The 25,258-nt window shown below is 34.6% G+C and overlaps 2 protein-coding genes across 3 annotated transcripts in view; one reads left to right on the plus strand and one right to left on the minus strand.

Annotated features, from left to right (window-relative positions):
• Positions 1 to 25,258, plus strand: part of LOC106621279 (elongation factor-like GTPase 1) — a 151,403-nt gene that overhangs the window by 10,973 nt on the left and 115,172 nt on the right. The gene's annotated exons all lie outside the window — the stretch shown is intronic.
• The window catches only part of dsx-c73A (doublesex cognate 73A), a 58,246-nt gene that overhangs the window by 6,941 nt on the left and 26,047 nt on the right, over positions 1 to 25,258 (minus strand). For both annotated transcript variants that reach the window (XM_036372225.2, XM_036372224.2), the window contains exons 2-3: positions 2,665 to 2,816; positions 2,036 to 2,114 (exon numbers count right to left, since the gene is read on the minus strand). In XM_036372225.2, the coding sequence (XP_036228118.1) occupies positions 2,036 to 2,114; positions 2,665 to 2,816 (231 nt within the window). The remainder of the gene's footprint in view (positions 1 to 2,035; positions 2,115 to 2,664; positions 2,817 to 25,258) is intronic.

Below are 25,258 nucleotides of genomic sequence, written 5' to 3' on the forward strand. Positions count from 1 at the left end.
TTCAATGATCCTCCAATAATTTTATGCCATCCCTATAATGATTTTCCGAAAGCTCTGCAAAATATCCGTTTACGGCTGTAAAAGCTTCTTCATTTGACGACAAACGCTTTCGATGAAGGAATTGTTTCAGGTTTCTGAAGAGGTAGTAGTCGCTGGAAGCCAAATCTGGTGAATACGGTGGATGCTCAAGCAATTCGTACTTTAATTAGTTGAAGTTTGTCATTGTTAGAACACCTTTGTGAGCAGGTGTACTGTCTTAACGAAAAATTGTTTTTTTGTGCTGCAAACCAGGTATTTTCTCACGAATTTTTTCATCCAGCTGAGCCTATAACATTATCAATTTCACGCTTAGTCAAACTTGGATCTTCACTAACAATATTATGAACTTGCTCAATGATTTCTGGTGTGGTTGCGGCTTTTGGTCTTCGCGTGCATCGTCATCAAGCCTAGTACGACCACGTTTAAATTTGCCAGCCCAAAATTCAATTGTGCGTTTTGAAGGTGAGGACTCCTTACACACTTCTAACACGCGTTCATAAATTTCCTTTGCTCTTTCAAAACAAAGAATCTAATCACTGCGCGGTATTAAATTTTTTCCATAATAAAAAAATACTCTAAGACGTAAACTTCAAATGCCTTTTAATGTGTTCTCACGACTGATGTACCAACTCGAGAAAAAAATTTGGAGCTAGTCGTGCTATTTATTGGTGAGAGCAGAAACTTTGCAACCAACCTGTATAAATTTCTAATAATAAATTAACCTTCCAGGATTCATTATAAAACGAAATAGAATAAAAAGAAAGTCGGCAGCTTGTATTCACGGCATTTCACAAATTCAATCCCCAGTTGTAGACCATTTCTGGGTCTTCGTTTTAAAATTTATTTTCCTATTAAATCGTTTGCATTGTTACTTTTATTTTTGAGAATGATTTATATTTTGTATCCTACACTAAAAATAAAGTTGCTGCTACTATTTCGATCAACGCGCCATCCAGCGGAAGCACAAACATGATACTAAAATTATGGACTCGCGAACACCGTCTGTTCTTCTCGTTTTTCACTCGTTTCTTCTATACTTACTTAAGAAAAAAAATTTAAAAAAATCGATTTTTTGAAAATTCTAACTGTATGTAACCCCCTAAAAAATAGTTTAAAATATATATATATATATACAATAAAAAAACAATGTCCCGTATTACTGCTACGCATTTTCCGTCTTGGCCAGTCGTAATTAAGCAGTTAAGAACAGGGACAGAAAATAACAGTTGTTGCATAATTTTTGATTAAAAAAATTATTATGAAGGAAGGTCGGATATAACATATGTGCCACATATGATATAGGAATAGAAATTTTTTGTTTTTTACAAATATGTCAAAAACTTTTTAAATTTGATTTATATTTTTTATTCACAAAATAATCTTTAAATTTTGATTTTTATTTTTCGCTTACTTAATAAGAGTTATTTGATAACACTTTACTTAACTCTTACGCAATAGGAGTTGAAGAGTAAGCTTATTGTTTTGCTTTGACAAATAATAAAAAATAATTAAGTATTTTATATTATTAGAGTTTTTCACATACTTTCCTTAAATTAACTTCTATATGTGCTCTCCTGACTAACTTAATCTCCACTTAAGTCAGCAGAAGTGCAGGTAAATCTTTCGCCTAACTACTTATTTAAAATAATTACACAACAACAATAAAAAAAGAAATAGACTCTAACTGCTTGTAGATTCATCGTTTAATTTCATTTCTCACCGTCTGTTATTGTATTTACGAGCATCGAAAGCCGCAAAACGCAAGCTTACGCCTCGCTTTGCTTCTCCTACCCTTCTACTCTTACCAACTTGCGCTGCCGCCGCGCTTTTAGTAATTCTAACAATTCCTTGTTAGCCTAGTAGTTTTCCAATTTGCTGCTGCACTTCCGCACAACGCCAACACATTTAACCACACACACACACACACATATGTATACAGTTAACTATTAATTCAGCGAACTGCATGCGCCGCCACCCCTGCACCCCACCCACTTACCTTCTTCTTGCTGTCGCCCACCAATTTCGTTGTATGCTGATCGTCCTCATTCAGACTGGCCGAGCAGGGATCACGATATCTGTTGGACCAACATAAAAGTAATGAAACAAGAGAAACAATAAAACAATTGTGAAAACACAATTAAATTGCAAAAGCAAACAAAAAAAGAGCTCAAGCATTCACTTTATAAAATGAAATAATCAATTGTGAAATTATTTAACTCTATTCATGCAACAGCAGCATCGTTGTGGCGTGCACTTGGTGCTGGCATGTGGCATGTTGCTAGTGGCATGTTAGGCAGTGCAACTGAGCTTCCAGCTGCCAGCTTGCAGACGGTTGTATCCATTACACGGCTAGTCAAGCAGCGCCACGCCGCTTCGTTCCGTTCGTTCCGCTCGCGATCGCCTCATTCGGCCGCATCCCGCTTATCGTTCGTTTAGCTGTCAGTTTGTATATTTGATTGTCTGTTGGCTTGTCCATTTAGCCTTCCAAAGCACTGCTTCATGTGTCTATTCAAACCACGGCTTGTTGTTGTCGATTGAATCTTGCCTCACACGCACACACACACACGCGCGCACTCGCACTTACATGGATCCTTGCTAATTTAGGTTGTTCATTGTGGTACTCACCTTGATGGACAGGCGCATAATGGCTGTGTGTAATTCAGACGCACATAGACCGCATTGCAGACCTGCTGTATCGCGCACTCGGGCAGCAAGTAGATATGTTGATTGTGTGGATAGTAGTGATACTTTGTCGGTTTGGCGGTGGCCGATGGTTTCTGCAATGAAACAGCCAACAAAAAAACATAAAGAGAAAATAAGGTAACACACAATCAAATAGGAAAGAGATTAGTAATTTGTTTTACTACTTAAATGAGAAAATAAAACGAATGGCCTGGCTTCGGCGGCATGTATGGCATGGATGGCATGGAATAAATGCGGTGATTGGCTTAGCCACTTTGCATCGCATTGCTTGCATATTTGCTTAACAAATTAATCTCCATTGGAAACTTCTGCGAAATTGAGTGCTTAAATGTTTTTTTTATATACGAGTACACACATACATACTTTTATATATAATTGTTTTAATAAGTTTATTTAAAAAGCAGCAAAAAATCAATTAAGCTTATGTGCATAATATCTCAAAAATTTGCTGCTGTAAAAGAGATGTTAAGCTTGTGAGTAAATAACTTATATAAAGCGTAAATCTTAATTAGTAGACAGGTAGCATAGTGTAAAAGATAATAAGCGTTTAACTACTGTTTTTAGAGCATTTTTGATGGCGTTTGGGTTAGAGGTCCATACTACCGCTGCACACGATCTGCGTTCGATTTCAGTCTCTGCCCAACATAAAAAATGAAATTATATTTTGAGCGTAGGTAGATATAGTATTATATAAAATGCCTTTATTTGCTAAAGGGGTTCTGAAAAATTTTCGTTTTCTATTATGTTTCTACTTGATTATATCAGTATCTATTATTTATGAGAGATGTTTGTTCGGCTCGCCACTTTCCAAGTAGTTAGTATGTCGATATAATAAGATATATAAAAAAATTCTTCTAATTGCTTATTTTTGTCAAGAATCAGGCACAATAGAAAATTATATTAGAAACAATATAGTCCTTATATGTGTATGCATTTATGTAGCTAATATATATGTACATACATACATACTTGTACTCAGTGCGTATCACCACTCGCATCCATTTCATTGTGCAATCAGACAGCAACACTTAATTTGTTGCATCACTGCGGTTTGCAAATATCCGAACGCACTTCATCACACAGTAGTAATAAAATTCGCAAATATTTGCTTGCTTATTGAACGTTAAATGCAAGTGCAAATATTTGCAACGCGATGCATAAAGTGCCAATAATGCCATATAATACGAAAGCGACGCGTTGTAGATTTCCTTACGAAGACAGAGTTAATATTTGAACTTAAACTTGCAACATAGTACCAAATTAAGCATGCACACACATTTATAGACATAAATTAAAAAAAAAAAAAGAAAAAAACTTTACTTCGGTTGCACCGATACTAGACTAAAATAACTTTCACAAATACAATAGGTACCTTAGAAAAACTTGATTCCTATCGTTCAGTTTGTATGGCAACTATATGCTATACTGATTCGATCTGAACAATTTCTTCGGAGATTCTAATATTGCCTTAGATGATGATCCGTTCCGAATTTCGTGAAGATCGTTCAGTTGTTCAGTTTGTATGGCAACTATATGCTATAGTGATCCGATCTGAACTATATCTTCGGAGGTTGTACGATTGGCTGAGGCAATAATTCATGCCAAATTTCATGAAGATCTTGCGTCAAATGAAAGAGTTTTCCATACAAAAACTTGATTCCGATTGTTCAGTTTTTATAGCAGCTATATGCTATAATGGTCCGATATCGGCCATTCTGACAAATGAGCAGCTTCTTGGTAAGAAAAGGCTATATGCTAAATTTAGGATCGATATCTCAAAAACTGAGAGACTAGTTCGCGTATATACAAACGGACGGACAGAGAGGCGGACATGGCTAAATCAACTCAGCTCATCAGTTATGTATATATTTTATAGGGTCTCCAACATTTCCTTCTGGGTGTTGCAAACTTCGTGGTAAACTTAATATACCCTGTTCAAGGTATAAAAAAATGGGTCCACACAGTACTTATACATAGTAATGATGTTTTTTTTTAAATGGTTTGATTTAAAAAATCTGATAATTTTTTTTACGTATTGATGTTAATTACTTTGACTTGTCTGAGATTCTGCTTTTTTTTAGTCGTCGTTTCCAAGTATACCCCAATATCCACAAGTGTTTAACGGCAACATAAGAGCCGTTGACTGATACTTTTATCTCTGGGCTCTTTTTTCGTATTGGGCAGGGTGAACACCTATAGACCTATTAACTAAAATTTTGATCCTTATTCGTCGCTTGAGCTTTAGGCAAATAGTTAGCCACATATTCCAACTACCGAGCCCTCTTCGAAGTGATAAGAGTAAGGAAAAACTTTAAGTTCAACACAACTTTCACAAATTCTCAATTAAGTGCCTGCTTCATAAACAACCTCCTTCGAAATAGCACACTATGTGGAAAAGTCGTCCGCGCTTGTAAGGTGAGAATGATGAGGCTTCTGCTTGTAGTATTTGGCATTTGGGGGAAATGCGAAGTTTTTACTTTAACGCCGTTTGGCATGCCACACTTGAAATGAAGCCTAACGGCGGTGAGTGAGCCAGCTGCCACACATGTGGCACGAACATAACAGCTCATAAATATTTGCAAGCCTATACTTTTACTTCAACGACAGTCGCCGTGGTAAATGTTACGATTTTATAATCAAAAGTACTAGTTGTGTACCACTTCAATGTGACCTAATTCGTAAGTAGTGCAAAACGGATGTAATGTGAATCAGTTCAAGTACTATGGCAAAAGCTGTCAAAATGATTTATGAGATCACAAAACTAGAAGCGAAATGCAATCAATATTTATTTGTAAGCAGGTCAGTACTCAACCGAAAAAAACTAGTGCCACCATTACATGTATATATTTCCATACCATTACATGTATATGAGCATATGTATCTTTCCTTGGCGTGTTGTACAAGTGCTTTATATCAAAGAACGCCTCGAAAGTAGCCAGATTACATTGCAACACGAACTTGTCTAGGACTTGAAGCCGTCGGTTGTTTAGTATTGCTTATATTTACACACATATATAAATGTCTGATAGCGCTTTAGCCTGTCCATCTTCACTCTATCTATCTAATGCACGCATGCATATTATTGCTCGTTCGTCCGCCTGTCTATCTGCCACATCCGACAGTTGTTATCAGTGTGGCATGTGCGCGAGCGCGTGTTGGGCGCATAATTCAATTATTTGTTGCTATTGTTGTTGTGGTGTATTTTTTTCCTAAGTGCCTGCCTGCCTCATGTTGCATAAAAATGAGGTTAATCAAAATCAAGACCTTCACACACGTCTAAATTCACGTTTGCACGCGGACACACACACACACACACAGCTAACGATATTCGACTAGCAAGTTGCAAAGTGCAAATGCACTCATGTGAGTGATTATGTGATGTTGTATGTACATACATACTTTTACGTACTGCAACTGTGGCTCGCTGTATGTTTGCTGTTAAGCAATCACACATACATACATACATTCCTCTATTCATGTCAGTAGAAAAGATAGCAACGCAAGAGTTGAGAGTTGATTGTACACGCAGATGATCACGTGAAATTGCTTGTTTGCACACATACATACATGCATACATATATGTGCATATATGCTTATTGCAAAATGCAACATAACAATTTTTTAATCATATGTACATTCGATTATGCCTCATTGTGGCACACACCACACCACTCTACTTACCGGTATGATGTAGGAAAATACCCATTCTATGGCAACGTTGCACCACCTATTTATATAGAATATTTGTATGCACCGCGATTGTTGTGGTGCACTCACTCGCGTAATTGAATTTTTGCATGTAAACTATCAATCCAGCGAATTTCGAAAAAATTGTTTTTATGTTGTAAAAAGGGTTGTGTGTGTTTGTTGATATGACGAAATTGATGTTTACTCTAGTAATTATTGGCCACGATAATAAGATAATTAATTTTTTTTATTTAATAACAAACATAATTAAGGGGCACCTAGTGTGACAGCTTTAAAATAGGCGATTCGTTGCAATTAAAAAAACACTGTATCAATTCTTTTAAAATTTTAAGGGTATACTTATTATACATATATTTCAAGACAAGACAAGATACACAGTAAAATGCTTCAAGAAAGAAATTAAATATTTTTTGAGGTACACGCGATTTCCGAGTGCGCTAAAAACAAAAGCCCTTCACTGCTGTAGTTAATTTTGGCCTTCCCCTTGGACGAAATCTCTCCAAATCAAAAACTGCCACAATAGCGTCGTTCTACAATAAAAAAATAACCAAAACTTGATCGTTTTTAGCCTGCCTAAATTCGATTTTTGATCAGATCTGAAAGAGCAACTGATATGTCATTGTATGCAGAACAGAACATGCAGAACACTTAATAGAGTTCGAATCATTTGTCGCCGAGTAATGACTCAAGCAAATTTGAAAAATGTGGTTTTAAGAAAAACGCGTTTAAAGATAAGCATTACGCTAAACTGAGCTGTTAACTTAAAAACTATTTGCGATATCGATTTAAGTAATTTTTTTTTAAAGAATAACTTATCGAAGTATGAAACCGAATCGATTGTTTTTAAATTTCATAGCAGTTGTGCCCCTTAACTTCCGGTTTTGAAAGTATACATTTTATTTTCCTTAATAATAGCTTACTCTTTCACTCAAACTAACTACTAATGTTTGAAAGCATTCCATTCCTTCTATAAATCTTAATTAGCGGCGAAAGCTCTTTATAAAAGTTTGGAGTTTTTTTTTCTCAAAATTTTCTCGTAAAAATATTTTATATTTTTTTCATTAATTTTTTCTGAGTACCTCTACCATATTCAAAATTATCATCTTATCTTTGAGATGCCTCACATATGACCCCTATGATATGTATAAGGAAAGAAATCAATATACAATACTTTTATATGAGCTCTGGGGGAGGGTAGGGTCTTATCCCTTTTTCAAAGATATGACATTTACTAGATTCCAGCTTTATTCTTTGAGAAATATTCTGAATTTTAGTAGCTTTAAATAATAATGGCTTAATTGTATGTTATACTCACGACGAACCAGCGTTGCTCCCTTCGTGCCCAAAGTTTGAATGACTAGCCAAAAAGGAACTTTGAGCATTTTATGCTCGTAGCGAATTTCTATATACGTTTAGATATTCGAATCTGCACGGATTTTCACCACCTTCAAAGTTCAAGTGACAGACCTTTTGAATATCAGCTCAAACGCAGCAGCGGAAATGTCGCTTTCTTTTCAATCTCCGCAACAACAATGTTAGCCTGAACTTCAACTGCAACTTGAGTTTAAAAAGCAGCGAACGTGGAGTCAGGAAAAGTCCACAAACAACACAAAAATCAATAGTGAATGACAGAAATATCATCAAAAACGACATGACACGAAAGCGCGCCAAAAGTACTCGAACTGCAGCGCAGAGGAAAAGGCGGTCGTGTAAAACGTGGTCGTGGTCGTAAAAGAAGCAAACGTCGGCACACGGCACACGGCACACGAGCGGTTGAAAAAGCAACGAAATGTAAATAAGCAGCGCATAAAAAGAGTAAAAGTTGCTTGTGGCGCGACAGAATCAAACAGTGCAAATAATGGTTAGCGAACTGCCAACAGGCACCAATACTTCGGCAAGTGTGTGAATTGCTTGTGTATAAGTGGCTGCAACTTGAGGAACGCCAACTGCAATTGAAACTGAATCTGTGTGAATTTGTGATTACACGTTTAAATATACATAAAATATATGTATATCTGCCGAGATACATATATTGCTATATCGCTCCAATATATAGATATTAGTATTCGTTCGTGTTTAAGTTTTCCGCACTGGTTGATAATTGAGAACGCGCGCTGGCTCGTGTTTTGTTGTTTTTGCCATTTCGGTAAATAAAACCAACAACAGTCAGACACGATTTTATCGCTGCCGTGACAACAACAAATCCAACTGCAACACAACTTAACGACAGCAACGTCAATTGCAGCAAAGATTGAGTGTTGTCTGTCGATAAGTAAAATTCAAATAAAAAATAAAAGAAGAAAAGTAATCAATAAATATTGGAGAGCTCGAAAAAATCACAAAAAATTTACCAGAGCCACTGCTTGAACTCTAACCCCGTTTGGTGCGCGCAGCACCACTGAAATGGCATGCCATAAAACTGGCAAAAAACGCTACTAATGAAAAGAGAAAATCGAAACTTCGCACTCGAATGCAAATAAAAAAGCGAAAAGTGTTTGCTGAAGTGCCAGACAGGCGTTCGCAAGCGAGTGGAAGGCGGGCTGTGTGCGAGCGTTGTGTGTCGCTGTGTGGGTTGTGGAAACATTTTAATATGCAATTCGTGCAAATTTGTGGCAAAAGTCGCACTGCGCCATTAGCGACTACTACAAATGTGTATGGGAACATTTCAACGACCAACTCAACACTTTTTGCGCCATTAAGGAATGAGCAGCTCTTCAGTGAAATCAAGGAAGAAGAGTTAAATGTGCTGAGCAATGCGGCTCTTGTTGTGTGCTGTGTTTGAGTTTTATGGACTAGTCGAAAGACAAGCTTAAGTTCATGTTTAATAATAAACTGAAACTTATATATAAACTTAAAAGTCGCTTTGGCAGTGAGTCAGGTCCAATGACAATTTTGGACTTTATTTCCTCCACATGGTTTGCTCAAAATCTTTTTCGCTCTGTTCATTGATCTTAAAATGTCTGCTCGTTTTTGAAAGTATTTTTTTTTTTTTTTTGGAGTTAATATAAATAAGAACTATTAATATCTTTTTAACCAAAAGTAAAAAACTGTTGGAAATACTCACTAAAGCTAGGCACATAGTGAATGATAATATAATATATCAAAATTCTTGAAGTAACTGGTAGGTAGCCTTTCTGGGAGAACCTGGCTCATCTGATCCACTATGGGTTTAAACGAAAATGCTAAAATAGACTTTGAGACAAGAGCTAAAATAGACTTTGAAGTATAATTTTTCCACTTCAGGGATCGTAATTTTGATTGATTGATACGCCTAGTATTGGATCACGTCAACATTTTAGTGTGAGTAACTTGAATTTGTTCAAAACAATTAAATTTTTAAAGCAAAACATGGGTTAACATCCCTCAGAAAATATTAATGGGGATCATCTTAAGTATGCACTTAAAACTTACCTTTATAATATACCCTTATAGAGCAAATTCGTATGTATTTAATAATTGTTAATATTAATATTCAAAAAAATTATGAACTAGTTAGCTGATGCTTGCTGTTTGTCATTAGAATCTGCGATTAAATATTTTGTTTTCAGAAAGTTACGGTCTCCAACACATATATATATAATATAAATATTAAGGCGCCTAAGTGCATGCGGAGCAAGTGGCATGGCTTGAGGTCGTTTGCGTCAATCATTGCAGTAAGTGATTGTTATTGTTCTCTTGTCTCTGCTGAACCGCAGCGGCAAGTATTTTAAAAGCATGGAAAAATACTATAAATCGGACAAGAACCCAACTATTCCACTTAGCTACGAATATATGGTAATTGCAACAACAATGTTGCATTGTATTTCATTTTAGTCTCTGGTAAGTAATTATTGAAGTGCTGCATAATTTTTGCTCACTTGAACTGCGAGCCACCCCACGCTAGGCAACCAGGCGGTTTCTCTTTGATGAACGTTTTTCATGCATATGCATACGTTTTACTGTTGAGAAAAACTATTAGCCACAGTTGCAGCTGCAACATATGTACGCGTGTGTTGCAATTTTATGCTCCATTCATTTTCGCCTACACATATACATACACATAAGTGCGCTTACTAATAAGTAATGGCATATTTGATTGCAAACTTTCTCATTAGGTCTATAACTGAGTCTAACATTGCCATTGGCTCATCAAGAGAATTTATGGCACATCCGCCATTTAAAGTTGTATGTTTGCTACTAAGTAGTTTCGGTTAAAAACTTCGGTAGAGGGAAATATGTGTAGGTTGACTTTCTATATTAATTTTATGTTTTACAAGTAAATTAGAGACAAACATTTGTACTGATAATATTTTTTATGGAAGACGAGGTGATATACATACATGTGCTTAAAGTACGATAAAATTATCAGCTGTATCCATTGCTTACTTTGTCTCATATGTAAGCACTCTCTTTATTAGCGCAATGCACTCAAATAACGCTTTTATAATCAATTTAAACAGTTAAATGCATAAATGTATGCGTTTATGTAGAAATATAAATTTATTCGCAAATAAGTAAAGAGTCATTGCACTGGGTTCAATTTCTCAGGTTAGTTAATTATATGCCTCTTGATTATAGAGCTTTCCTCGGCGATTTTCAGTAATTTTCCCTTTATGTAATGCCTATTATTTACGTAAACAAACCAGAGACTAAAATGAAAGCACATTTAGAAACAAATGAAACTGAGAGGAAAAATTTCTTTCAAAACCTTCGATATAATTTTTATGTAATGCTGCCGCTAAACTATATACTATATCGAAAGGATTTAAAAAAATAAGAAGTAATAATATATAATAATATTGTTGAAATCGATTCTGGAGCGTCTTATTAGACAAAGAAAATGTACTTCCTTTATTGTTAAGTGAAAACTTTTGAAGGTATATCATTAGTTGAGCAAGAAATCTGTATAAATAAAGTCAATAGTAAATATTGCATCCATTTTCGCGTACTGACATATTAAAGTACTAAACCATAAAATCCATAAACAAAAACAATTTAATTGGTATTTACAATTAAAAATAGAGACTACTTTCCTAATCTATTGGTGCAGTGTTTTTCACTTCTTCTTGAAGTTCCTAAAATCTTTGTATATAATTATATGTACTTATGTAAATTATGTATGTATATAAATATCACTTTTTCATTTCATTCAATTGTAAGTGAAAGTGTGAGATATTGAACAATACACATACACCATACATACATACATATGTATATAGATAAATATGTATAATAATTTAATTAACTCCATTCAATCACTTTTCACACGCTGCTGTTGGCTACTATAAACTTTTGTTTTAATTGTTGTTAATTATTGTATATACCGCTTTGATTAAGCGAGCATTTTCAATAACAAAGCATAAACTCAACTTCCTCTGAACCACCCAGCAGGAAAAATTGCTTACAATTTAGTCTGTGGCATTATTGCACAAAAACACACAATCACTCCTTCGACCAACTAACGGGAAAGGAAAGGCACAGGCAAGGCAGGTTTGCTATTAAAATTTCCCACCAGACAGCTGATTAATTTGCTTATACATTGCTAATTATTGCAATATGAGCAATAATCGAGGAACAACAACAATATTGCGGCGTATGGAAAATGTTTCCAATCACACACCGACCTATCGACACACATACATATGTTACATATGTACATATTTATTATATTGTAGTGAAAATGAAATTTTGCACGACCTTACATTACAAAAGTAAACAAATTATTGTTTGTAAACACAAATAACAACAATTGCGATGGGTGTTTGCCTCCCAATACTTTCACACTCATATTTATGCTCCCATGCTTGGCGTAGTGAATGTGCTCCGTTAATTTGGCGTGAAATCTGTCTGAAGAAGAGACAAACTGAGTACAACGAAGCATGACAATCGCGATGAAAATAACTTCGGCTAATAGAAGCCGCATAAAAAAGGATGAAAAGCCTATTTACAGCAGCGAAAAATGATTTTTAATTGAAAGCACAATTACGAACGATATCGATGGCTGAGCACGGAAGAAAGCATGATTGTCTGGGTGCTGTTGTTGCAATACTTCGTTAGTGAGTTTGGGTGAAATTTGTTACTTAAGACCTTGTAGCGAAATTAATATATAATATAATTTTTAAATGAAGACGGTTACAGAAGTTAATTGATCACGGTATACATTTTTATTACAATTGGAGTTTTCTAAATGCTAATTGGTTTGGTTAACTCTTTCTTCAGTAATTTCGACTAATGTGGATTTGGACTATGAGTTTTATTATACATATATAATGAGCATGATGAGCTGAGTTGATTTACCCATATCCGTCTGTCTGTCCGTCTGTATATATGCAAACTAGTCCCTCAGTTTTAAAACTATCGATCTAAAATTTTGCACACGTCCTTTCCTCACTAAGAAGCTGCTCATTTGTCGGAACGGAGTTTATATCGGAGCACTAAAGCATATAGCTGCCATACAAACTGAACAATCGGAATCAAGTACTTATGGGAAACTTTTTTATTTGACGTAATATCTTCACGAAATTTGGCATGAGTTATTTCCTAAGGCAACAATGTAATCTCCGAAGTAATAGTTTAGATCGGATCACTATATCATATAGCTGCCATACAAATTGAACGATTGGAATCTAGTTCTTGAAAGGAACATTTGTATTTGTGAAGGGTATTATAGCTTCCGTGCAACCGAAGTTTTTTTTTATTGTTTTTAATTTGTTTTCGATTAACGATTTTAGTTTTTTAGTTAACTGTGCTTTGTTGATAAATTTTAAATAAATAAATAAAATTTTTCTGATTTGGAAATCAAATCAATTTATATCCTCAATCATCATATTATTTATATTATGTAATCACCGTAATGTGTTTGGTAGCCTATAGTATTTATGAATATAATTTCATTATATTTTTATAAATTTTAGTTTTAATTTATATTGCGTGAATAAAATGTATTGTTAATTTTGTTTTTAATTTATTAACAATTTCTAGTAATCCTTATCAAAAAAATATAAAAAGAAAATGAAATTAAAACAAAAAATTAATTTCTATAAATTATGTAACCTTCATATTATAACCTTCTTAATAGGTAAAAAAAACTATCAACAGCTGTTTGCTTTGCTGGTTAAACATTTCAAACTTATTAAGTTTGTTGGTAAAATAGTTTATTTGCTTCTTCTTAAGATCGCGATGTCAGCGCTTCTGCTTCTATTTATGCGTCAAAAATTCAGAAGTTTGTCGCTTAAGTCTTTTGTTGAGTGAATATCGGTAATGTCTGTATGCTAGGGTGGGTCAAAAAACGAAGTAAATTTCCTACGAAACTGAGTTTTGCAATTTAAAATTATTTTATTTTTCACTGAGTTATAAATTCATAAAAAATAGCTTAAAATAATCAAACTTCAACAGTTAATATCTTTTAAAGCGTAAGAAACAATTTTTTGTAGCATTCAATTTCCTATAAGATCTATGAAACGAGATAATTGTTCAAATTGTTGGAAGCGAGATATAAATTTTTCTATCTAATAGTAAGAAAAAAATAGAAAACTATTAGGCGGAGGACCTTTCCGTTGTACTTAAGAGCTCATACTTGGAGATATTTTCATAGAGGTGTCTAAAAACCTATTTTGTAGAGTATTAAGAGAAAACAAAAATTCGTTTTTTTCACCCACCCTAGTGTATGTCTTTGCTTTTTATCTGTTCTCTAATTAAATACTCTTTAGTCGGGTTTGCGTTGCCAAAAAATAAAGGTTTCTGTTACAATTACCGCTTGCCAAACAATTTACTGTTAAACCGCTTCTTTTTGTTTATTTGTCATATATAAGCTTTCTTATAATGATCTCTCACATTCATCAGCCGTACGTTTTACATAAAAAAAAAAAATTTGCAAAATTGGCAAGATTTGGCACAACGATTGGCATAAATGCGTACCAATTACGTTTTCTAGAGTAGAAATTTGCCGAAATTGTGGTATTTAGCATTGTCCATGATGAAAAATTATAATATATAAATATTTAGCTTAACGCAGCACATATTTTTTGAATTGAAATACATTTTTGAAGGAATTATTATGCATTTATAGCTGTAATGAAAATCATTGTACTTTTTTTTTAGTAAAAATAACATAAAATTATATGCATTCATAGTATGTATGTATGTATGTACTCAATAACCGCTTTCTATATGTAAACTAACTATATAATAAGTGTGGCATCGCCTGCAGCCATAACATTGCCCGCTGCGCTTAAGTGTCGCACGCATTTTCTGCTTGTAGCTATTTGTTTGTGGCATGTAACCGGCCCGCACTGGCTAGGCATGGTGCAAATAGCTACATGTGCAAACAACATATTAAATACCTACAACTAGGTGACCGTTGACAAGCGAGTTTGTCGCAGAAGTAACGTTGTTTTAATGTTGTCACACTTTGCTTATCGTTGTTGTTGTTGCTATGAATGCTGTTGTGCAAATCGTTTTGTGTCATAACAGTACTTGGTGTTGCTGCTGCTATATTTCTGTAGTACCTTATAGGCTATGTGTGTGTGTGCGTGGATGTTGTAAAAAACACGTTCCAAAGTAGTTTGACTCGATTCTTTAGGCAGTCACTTTATTACATCGCCGGGATGTTTTTGTAATATGCAGACACTTTTTTTATTGTACATGCTGCAGATATGTTTAAATACCATAATTGTTGCCATAATTATTATAGCTGCTCTTGCCTTAGTTAAGTGAACATTCTTGGCGGTTATTACTTAACTGAGCATTGCTCCACTAACAACTTGCCTTGTGGCTCGGCGGTATACAAACGCGCAAATGGCTAATTTGTCACTCCAAGTAGGCATTACAAGTCTCACCGTCTCATTTTATAATTCTACAAGATTAGCTAATTTTTATTATGCTTACATCGGTATTCATAACTACTAAATGAGTTACATTTGAAGCTTCGGCTGCGACTTTTCCTTTTGCGTTGTTGAATGCTGTTGCAATTTACACGTTACACGCATCACCGATATGCCATGCACCATTTTTGTACAACTGCGACGCACACGCGCACATGCGCAGAGGACGGGGTTACTATTTTGCCATCAATTCCTCTTCCAGCCAACTGGACTCTGTTGTTTATTTGAAGTGGTTCAAGGTAGTATCTGAAGTCGAATGTCCAGCTTAAAGCACGATTTTTGTATGGCATATTTTTGGCACCGTGTTTATAAAACATAGAGGTTGATCTTAAAAATACATATAGAGTTAGACAAAAGGTTCCAATAATTTTAAAGTGTTGGTTCACATCACTTTAAATTCTCTCTCACACTTTTTAGGTAAGGTTAGGTTGAAAGGTCAATCCAAAAACGGACAGCTGGGAACACCAATCCACTGTGATACCTAAATATTTCTAAGTATTGATCGAAAAGACTTTCAAAAGTCGACAAAGCGCCTTGAGCCTACCACAAATGTGTTGAGGCGCTGATATAAATTCCGGCTATTTTGCCAGGTTCGCTGAAGATATGACTGCCGAGACGTTTGAATTTCAGTCTTGTAAAAGCGCCACAACGGAAGAGAAGCGCCTAAATGGTTCTGCTTAATCTTCGTCCAAACCACTTTGAGAGTTAGCGTCGGACAAAATTTTCAGTCTTATCGCATGCACGTCTATTGGGTATTGAGAAGTGAGAACTCCTACGATTGTGAGATGAACTTTACTGAAAACTAGTGGTTCAGTGGACCTCCTAGGCCAGTGAAATCTCGCAGTCACACAGGATCTGCTTGTTGACCAGTGCCTGCTAAGCTCACGCGTAGTCCAGAGATCCAGCGCTAGAACTCAAGAGGACAATGGAGACCCAACTCGTTCTCAATGTGATGTAATCGATACTAGGGCGCCCACTCCGGCGAGCTCATCTAGCAGCTTCGGGCATTCTTTAACTAACTTTAAGCGCACAGTGAGCAACCTCAGAGCTCTTCTCTCGGAGTGAATGAGCACCTCCTTGAAAATTGTTGCATTTCGGAGCAATACATCGACTATTACTACCTTAATGGCAGCCACCTCTACTTGAAAAACGCTACAGTGATCCGGTAGTCTAAAACTATAATTGGTATGTGAGCAGAGTAAAAGCTGTCAGGAGTATACAGCTCTCTCGAACTTATGACTAATATCAAAGTATAAATAATTATTTATAAAAATTAAAAAAAAATCGTCAACAAAATCCTGCAAAAATACTCGAAAACGTCTGATTTTAGTGAAAAGCGATGTAAATCTTTATAAAAGAAAATTTCATCAGCTTTAATTTGATATATTGAACTTTAAAATTTCTTTGTGAATTGTCGAGAGATTACAAATTTTAAGAATTGTATTTTGTTTTTACATATTTATTTGACGATATCTTCAAAACGACATAAAAAGAAAAGAAAGAATATGTTGAAAGCAAAATTGTTTACTCAAAATATTTTGCAACATGGCAACAATAAAGTATTAACGCCAAATCATTTAGACAAATAAGCAACAATTTTAGCTCGGGTTTGCACTATTTAAAATTAATTACCTATTTGTGGATCACAACAAATCTAAGAAATTGATTGGCTTATCCATTTAAAGCCGCCTAGCCTCAAGAACATTCTTAGATATTTAACCACTATACTAATATTTCTGCTACAGAATAAACTGCGGTTACTTTCGCTTACAACTCTCTAGTCTTGACCTAATTTTATGCAAATCTAGTTGCATATATTATTGAATACAAGTTGTTGTTGTTATTGTTGCTCACTTAAGCCATTTTATACAGCTGTTCGCTTTGTTTATATTCAAAAAAGAAAGTGTTGCCCGAATTCCTTACCAGTTCGACCACTATGAAATCGGTTAATAAAGCAAATTGGTATTCAATTCGACCGACTTGAATAGATTAAAACGATGTTGTGCCATCAAATTCTACAAGCTCACCGCATTTAATTCATGCCAATCATCGGACTTGAGTTTCGGCTTTGTCTTATCACGCGTCATCTTACCTGTAATGAAAAGAAGATAAAAACAAATGGTAAATACTATTGAATTGAGACATGATGACGAGTGTATAATCAATAATCACATAAATTAATTTTTTGTTGTTGCTTAGTTGTTCGGCTACTGCTCGGTAATTGAAAGCAAACAAGTTGTGAGTTTGCTAGACACATCCAGCTATAACTTAATGTAAAAATATATGGTGTTTTATAGTATGCATATGTAAGTATATTTTATGTAGGTACATATATGTAAACAGGCAGAGTTCTACATATGTTGACCTAAAACTAACTTATTTTAATTGGTTAGACGAGAACGCATATGACAAGTCTAGGCTCCGTGAGAGTTAAGGAAGATAGGTAAATATTGGAGCAAAATATGTTTGAAAAAACAACCCTAATTTTAATTTACATGCCATAACGTATGCACAGTGGCTATCATTGTTATTTATATTGAGACATTAATTTTTTTGAATAATATTAATACTGATACACCTCAGATTTTCTAGTGGGCAACATTTAACCAAAGCGTTAAATAAAAATTTTTTTAGCATTCTTAAATTTTGCAACTCATATTGTGAATATCACAATTTGTTGTTTTTTGTCGATTTTACATTTAAACAAAATATTTAAAGTATCAAATATTGCAACTAACTGTATCAAGAGATACTTTAAATACGATTCCACTAAATTTAGCGTTATCGAAATGTATCGTTATCTTTACATCGGAAATCGGGAGATCCTTTTGGTTTCGGAAGTAGTTATTTAGATAAAAAAGAATTGATATATGCACCTTTTTCATTTCTAACCGAATTGTATTACAGAAATAGCCTGAACTAAAAATCTATCGAGTCCGATTCCGAAATATTTTATCATATCGGAACATACTTGATTTCTTCTCATATATTCTTAGTGATATACATTTTTTTTAACACTAATTGAATTTTTAAAGTTTTTTCTTTTTAATCAGATATAATTATTATTTTGTGTTTACGGTTTTGGTGGATTGTGTATAATATTTTGTATGATATTTACAGGGTTTTAATTTTTTTAGCAGAATACCAGAAAACCTAATGTACTGATAATTTATATTTTTATATCAATTCTAAACTTCAAAAGTATCTTTCAAAAATTGATTATTTAATATTTCGCAAGCAAAAGGTTAAAATTCACTAAAGTATAAAAGGCTAAGTCTTATTCAATCTCATTTTATATCGTATCTTCATAGCCAATTGTTTGACTAACAAAAACGAATAAAATTAATCTTCATATTTTTTGGAATAAAATTCCTTCACACTGCCATAGTTACACATTTGATTGATTGAGTCGAGCTAAATAAAAGAAAAGCTTAGAGCGAATTTTGAATGGAAATTCTCAATTAAATTCAACTTAGTCAGTCATCACCGTCATCGCATCGAAATTCGCTTCACCCGCTCCTCTACGAACACACCCAAATCGCTCGTTTTCACTGCGCTTGCAAATTCTATAAAATCCATTTTTGGCGTTGCCAATTTCTCGCACAGCAAAGCCAAAGCCGTCAACGCGCCATCATGTCGAAACGGCTTTTGCTCATTGACTATTGACCATATCTGCATAAAATCATCTGTAATTTTCCTGCAATTGCAACATACACATATGCTGGTAGTTGTGCGTCTGTGTGTGTGTGGTATTTTGTATAAAAAGTGAAAATCACCGCGCTGTCGGCTTTTGTGCGAATATGGAATTCGATTGGGCCTTTGGAGCTGGCACCAGCATTTTGCATTCGCATTGACACTGACATTGCATTATTGGCACCGTTATTGTTGTTGTTGCTGATAGTGGCTTTAGCAAGTCTATAATTTTCGCATCAAAAGCAATCGCGAATGCACAGAGGACAAATGAAATGTTAAATTCTAATTTCAGTTGATTGTCATAGAATTATACCCATCAAACATTTGTGCCACCGAGAAATTTGCAAACGCACAAATGCGAGTAAAACACACTAGAAAGAAACATTTGTATATATTCTATAGACGCTTCGTGAATTTCAAATTTATTTGTAGACATTGTTGTTGCAATATTTGCGATTTTCAGTTGGAGTTCACTGCCTGTAGGGCATACAAACTATTCGCAAATTTACATTGTCACATTTCTCGCTTGCTTTATTTTATTTTCTACATTTTCGCTGTCGCAAAGGCAAGCCCGATGTCAAGCGATGATGGAAAAATTGTTGTAACACGACAAACTTGTCGCGACAAAAATGTATGCAAAAATTGCCAGCTGAAAAAGGGGGTTAAAGTAAGCGCTGCCAGAACACAGAAAAGGAAATCTAAACGCTAGTATTGAGTGTCCGACTCGCGTGCCGCTGCTTGGCTATGAAAGTGCGAAAGACGCATCGAAATTTATGGGCATCGCGCAGCTAACAGCTAACAACTCGTAGTGCACAGCGCACAGATCACAAATCACTTTTCGCATTTCGCGTTTTATTTGCATGCTTTCCAAATATTCCGCTGGTTTTACTCGTATTTTTTATAGAGGTGTGCGAGTGTGTGTGTGTTTATGCTTGTTTATTCGCTTTGCCGATTTTCCTAGCTTGAGTTGAGTCTCAAGCGCTCAGTGCCTTATTCTGCAGAATCTTTTCAATTTGGACTTAAAAAATATTACTGTCTCTTATGACGAAAATGTTGTTTGCATTATGTATTGATATTAAATTAAATTGGAAAGGAACAGACTTAATTTATTGTAGTGCTCTAATTTAGTATAAAATTGTAAAATGCACTATAACATCTATGTTTGTATGCTTTTTACATATTCTTTCGAACACTATATACTTGTATGCTACTGAAAAGCCGTTTATATTGATAGTATTATAATTCTTTAAAAGGAATTATGAATATATCAACAATAATCACAAATGTAAGTTTTATAGATAAAGTGTTTCAAATAATTTGTTTATAATAAAACACAAAACAATTTCGAAAATATTCACCTTGCTTTTAACGCCAAACACTATTGCTCAATAGTGACGTTTGACCATATATGACTAAATGACTATATTCCAAATTATTTGTTAAAATCGGTCCAGCCGCAAGAATCGAACCGTTAAAAATATGAAAATTTGGAAATTTGTATCATCTACGAGGACTACTCTTCTAAGAAGTAGTTTCTCACCTCTCACCAATTTCGGCTTCGAATTAAGATTACTTTACAAGGAGAAAAGATCTTTTAATGAAGGCCTTAATTTTGATTTTAATTAGTCAGTTTGTATTGCAGCTATATGGTATAATGGTCCGAACAATTTGGAGATTGTAGCATTGTCTTGGACAATAATATATGCCAAATTTCGTGAAGATATCTTGTCAAATAAAAACCAAGGACTTGGTTTGAATCGATCTGTTTGTATGGTAGCTATACTTTATAGAAGTTCTATATTAGCGGTTTTAATAAATTATCAGCTTCTTGCTGAGAAAAGGACGTGTGCACAATTTCAGATCGATATCTCAAAAGCTTAATGACTATTTCGCGCTATCACAGATGGAAAATCGGGAAATAATAAATCGATTCAGCTCTTCGCGCGGATCACTTGTATATGTATACATATGTTTTCTTTTGGGTGTCAGGATGTGCATATATAATTCAATTCCGGCGCTATTTAGCGGATGCTTTTCAAAACAAACACTTTCCGGATCTCCATTAAGCGGCTTGAACATTTTATTAAAACCTTTTTATAAATGTGCGATGATTTTACCATAAATATTTTCCAAGATACTCATAAAGAAAATTTATTTTGGATGAGACATGTCAGCTTTTGCTGCTAGCCCTTATTTTCTCACTAACTTGGACATAATTGCATATTAAATTTCAATTAACTAAATTAAATACTTTATCTAATATAAGAAAAGTAAAACAAACTTTTTTTGGGTATGACACACCCCTTTTTTAAGTGATTTTTAATTTTTAAGGTTATAACATATTTGATGTACGAAATTGTTTTCAGCATTTAACCATCCTTGAGATGTTTCTAATGGTATGTTTGGATAAGTTAAGTCAAACAGTTTAGGACTCTCTAACTCTGTATAATCGCTTTAATTATTGGACATTTTTAAATGGTACATAAAACTTTGGATTAAACAAATTCGGTTCCTTATACGAAAAAGCTAAATCACCCATTTTCTGGTTTCTAGTAGATGACGTTAACTAACTGCCATGTTATTCCTTACCTTACTCCCAATCAATGTAAATATGTATGTACAATATGTACCGTATATTATATGCAGGTGTAATTGCGATTCATTTTGTGGCTTTTTAGCTTTTAAGTATGCTCGATTTGTAATTTGTACTCTTTAATTATGATTGATAGCTGTGAAATGGTGCAATGCTTTGGCAGTAGAAACAGCACTAATAACAATAATACAGTTAATACACGAGTGCATACGCACCCGAACTTTTGAATGCAAACACACACATACATACATAAGTATGGGGTCACACGCGTTCACATTTATAGGCGTGAAATAGCGTGTTGCTGTGTTGTTGTTTAGTTGTAGTCGTGGAAAAGTAGTTGAACTAACAGTTCGTTGATTGATTTGTTACGGTAAACTTAATGACTTTTCACCCCGCAACATTACCAAATATACACAGTAATGCGTTTAATTGTGCCGGGGGCCGGGCTTCATTTGCTTTCTTTAATTAAGTCAAAAGCAGTGTTTCTGTGTTCTGTTTTGTTATTTTTTTCGGTTTTTTTGATAGTAATTCAAGGCATTAAGTTGTTTGATGGAAAGCGTTTATGTGCAACAACAGTAAAAAAAGTAGTCTTAACCCTATTACGTAAGTTAATTACCTCTAGTTATCACGTTGTAATGCGTTGTAATGAGGCGATTTATATACATATCTAATACGATTAAAAATCTAATTAAAGCATTTTTGCGCCATGAAAATGCATTTCATATCGGTTATGCTTTCCACCGATATTATTGCTCCCATATTCGTAACAGACCTAATGAACTGTTGTTGTGTAATGGTTTAAATGGGCCGATTATCTAACGTAAAAGTTATGTAATGAATGGCGCCGCGTTGGTAATTAAAAAATTTAGTAAGGATGCGCTATGTTTGGGTAGAACCGGCTGTTAAGAGCTGAAATAGTTGAAGGCATATAAAAAATATTATTATTATTCTTACCAAATTGTAAGGTATATTCATGCAAGTTCAAAAATTACACAGCAACTTTTTTTACAAAAGATTAAATATTTTTGGAGTCACATGTGATTTCTGCCGGCGCTAAAGACAAAGGTCCTCTCTACCCTCAGTGATTGCAGCCTTTTAGTAATTTAAAAATAAAAATAAAAAATAAAGGGTTACAGAAACATTTTTGTACGCGAAAAAATAATTTTTTCAACAAGAAAGAATCTATTCCGCATGCGTCAGAAGACATGTTACTGCCCGCTTGTTTGAGCATGTGGTATATTTTGTTCGATTCGCTGGAGAGTAACGCTTGGCAAATCGAAGACAGCTAATATCGGGTTTCCCAATAGAGACGATATGATTTTTAAGAGTCGCGTAGGCCGTTTTTAATATTTCATGATCTGTAATATTGTATCATTGTATTTAGTAATCTTTACAATTTCATCATAGAAAGATATACGCAAGAACAACGTTTACAAATAATTCAATTTTATTATTAAAATAATCGTTTTCCAATTGCAACTTTTCGTGCGATTTTGGAATTTTATGGTCGTTATGATTGAATAACCATTACATTCACCTAAATTGACAGTTTGGTGTGGTTTTGGACTGGTGGAATCATCGGTCCGTACTTCTTTCGAAATGAAGCGGTATACATCGATGATAACCAACTTTTTATGGCCGCAATTGGAAGAATTTTGTTAACATCTGGTTCCAACAAGACATGCCACACAGCACGTGCAACAACCGAACTATTGCGAGAAAAGTTTGAAGATTCGATAATTTCAAGAAATTGTGACATTAAATGGCTTCCAATAAGTTGTAATTTAACACCATTAGACTACTTCTTGTGGAGTTATTTGAATTTATTGATCTTTAACAATAAACCAGACGCTTTTCAAGCTTTAGAAGTCAATATTTCACATTTTAAAATTTTTATGAGTAATGACTTTTGGTCTTTTCTGAAGATTTTAGCATTGATCGACCACGATGCATTTATGCTTGCATTCTAATGCTGATGAATCCCGAAAAGCTGTGTTCTAGTTAATGCAAATATTATCGCATTACAACGCCAAAGCAACACACACACAATGTTCTAAACATAACGGTACAGTTCATTGTCTTCCTTTAATTTTCTAAATTTTCTTATTGCTGCCGCTCTTCCTAGACCACCAGCATTCCTTTATTATTGCTGTTGCTGCTGCTGCTGAAACTATATTGCAGTTGTTGCTATTCCAGTTATTATGCATAAAGTTTTCGTGCAACATTCAACCGATGCCTACTTGCACTAACAAATGTACATACAAGTATGTATATAGTATGTAGGTATGTATGGTATGTGTGGTGGATATATAGGCATGTATGCTTAGAAACATTCGCTTGCTCATGCAGTTAAGTAGCGAGGAATGCGGGCTGCAAGCAACGGTTTCATAAATTTTATGCTTATTTATGCCACCATTCTTATTGCTGCTACCAACTGCTTTGATTGCCGTACTATTGTTGTTATTGCAGTGTGGAGCGAAGCAACAAGCCGACGTGGTATTTACGAGCATCTGCAGCAAACACACCAAACACATAATAACACCAGGATGTATGTATGTGTGCGCATGTGTGCCTGGAAGCGATTGCTTTGAATCCGCTTTTGGGAAATGATCGTCGGATTTCCGCATATACATACATATGCCTTTAAATTTGTTTGGTGAAGGGCAAATACCTTTATGTTGTAAGCATTTTGGGTTTATTCTAGCCAACGATAATGCTGCGGTTGTTGTTGTAGCCGTTAGGTCAGCACTTCATTCGTGTGCAATTTGTTATTTTAATGAATTCAATTGAAGAGATGTACAGTCATAATCAGGCGCTGAGACTCTGAACTTTGAAGTTTTAAAGGGTTCTAGTAACCGCTATCTTGGCTACCTCAAACTAAAAATATTCCAGGAGGAAACTATATATTTAAAAGAAATTCGTGGATTTGTACTTTTATGTATTTCATGTGGATTTAAACCTCACATCTTAGCTGAAACAAAGGAGTTTGCTTGATTAAAATCATCAATGATCGAGTCTACAGTGGTAATATAATTTATACTAGCTAACCTTAGGTTAATTACATTGTGAACAAAGAAGCACAAAGCGCGTTTTTTTCAACTTCCCCGCTTTGTTCCTTAAATACTGATGACCTTAACCTTACACGGTGCTCAATATGTATGAGAGCTTGAGTATTCCAAGTATTTGACTTTATAACTTTAGCCAGTCAGGTTTTGATTTCTAATGAGTGTAAAATCGATTTTAAAGTAATTTTCACACAACGGTATTTGAATTTGCTACTTCTTGCTTTCGCATGCAATTATTTAACACTACATATGTATGTACTTATGTGTATATTGCAAATAAAAGAATGATGTTCCAGCTATTTTTGCGGAAATTTCAGTGCTATTGAAGTTTTATTTTATGAGATAGATGTTTGATTAATTGTGTGGATACATTGAGTACTTCTTTTTGAACAAGTCGTACGAAATAGGGAAGGTTTTAAAAAAATTATTGGGTTGCATTCTTCAGACATGAGAAAGAATTGGTAGGTATATACAAGGTTTACCGCTTTTCACCAGCATTGCTCCCGGGCCCATTCACAATACTGCACTTAAATTTTAAATTATTACAATTTAAGACGGATATTCTTTTATCGACTCGCGCCCCATTGACAAGTCTT

The sequence above is a fragment of the Bactrocera oleae genome, chromosome 6 (assembly GCF_042242935.1).
Source record: "Bactrocera oleae isolate idBacOlea1 chromosome 6, idBacOlea1, whole genome shotgun sequence".
NCBI classification, from domain to species: Eukaryota; Metazoa; Arthropoda; class Insecta; order Diptera; family Tephritidae; genus Bactrocera; species Bactrocera oleae.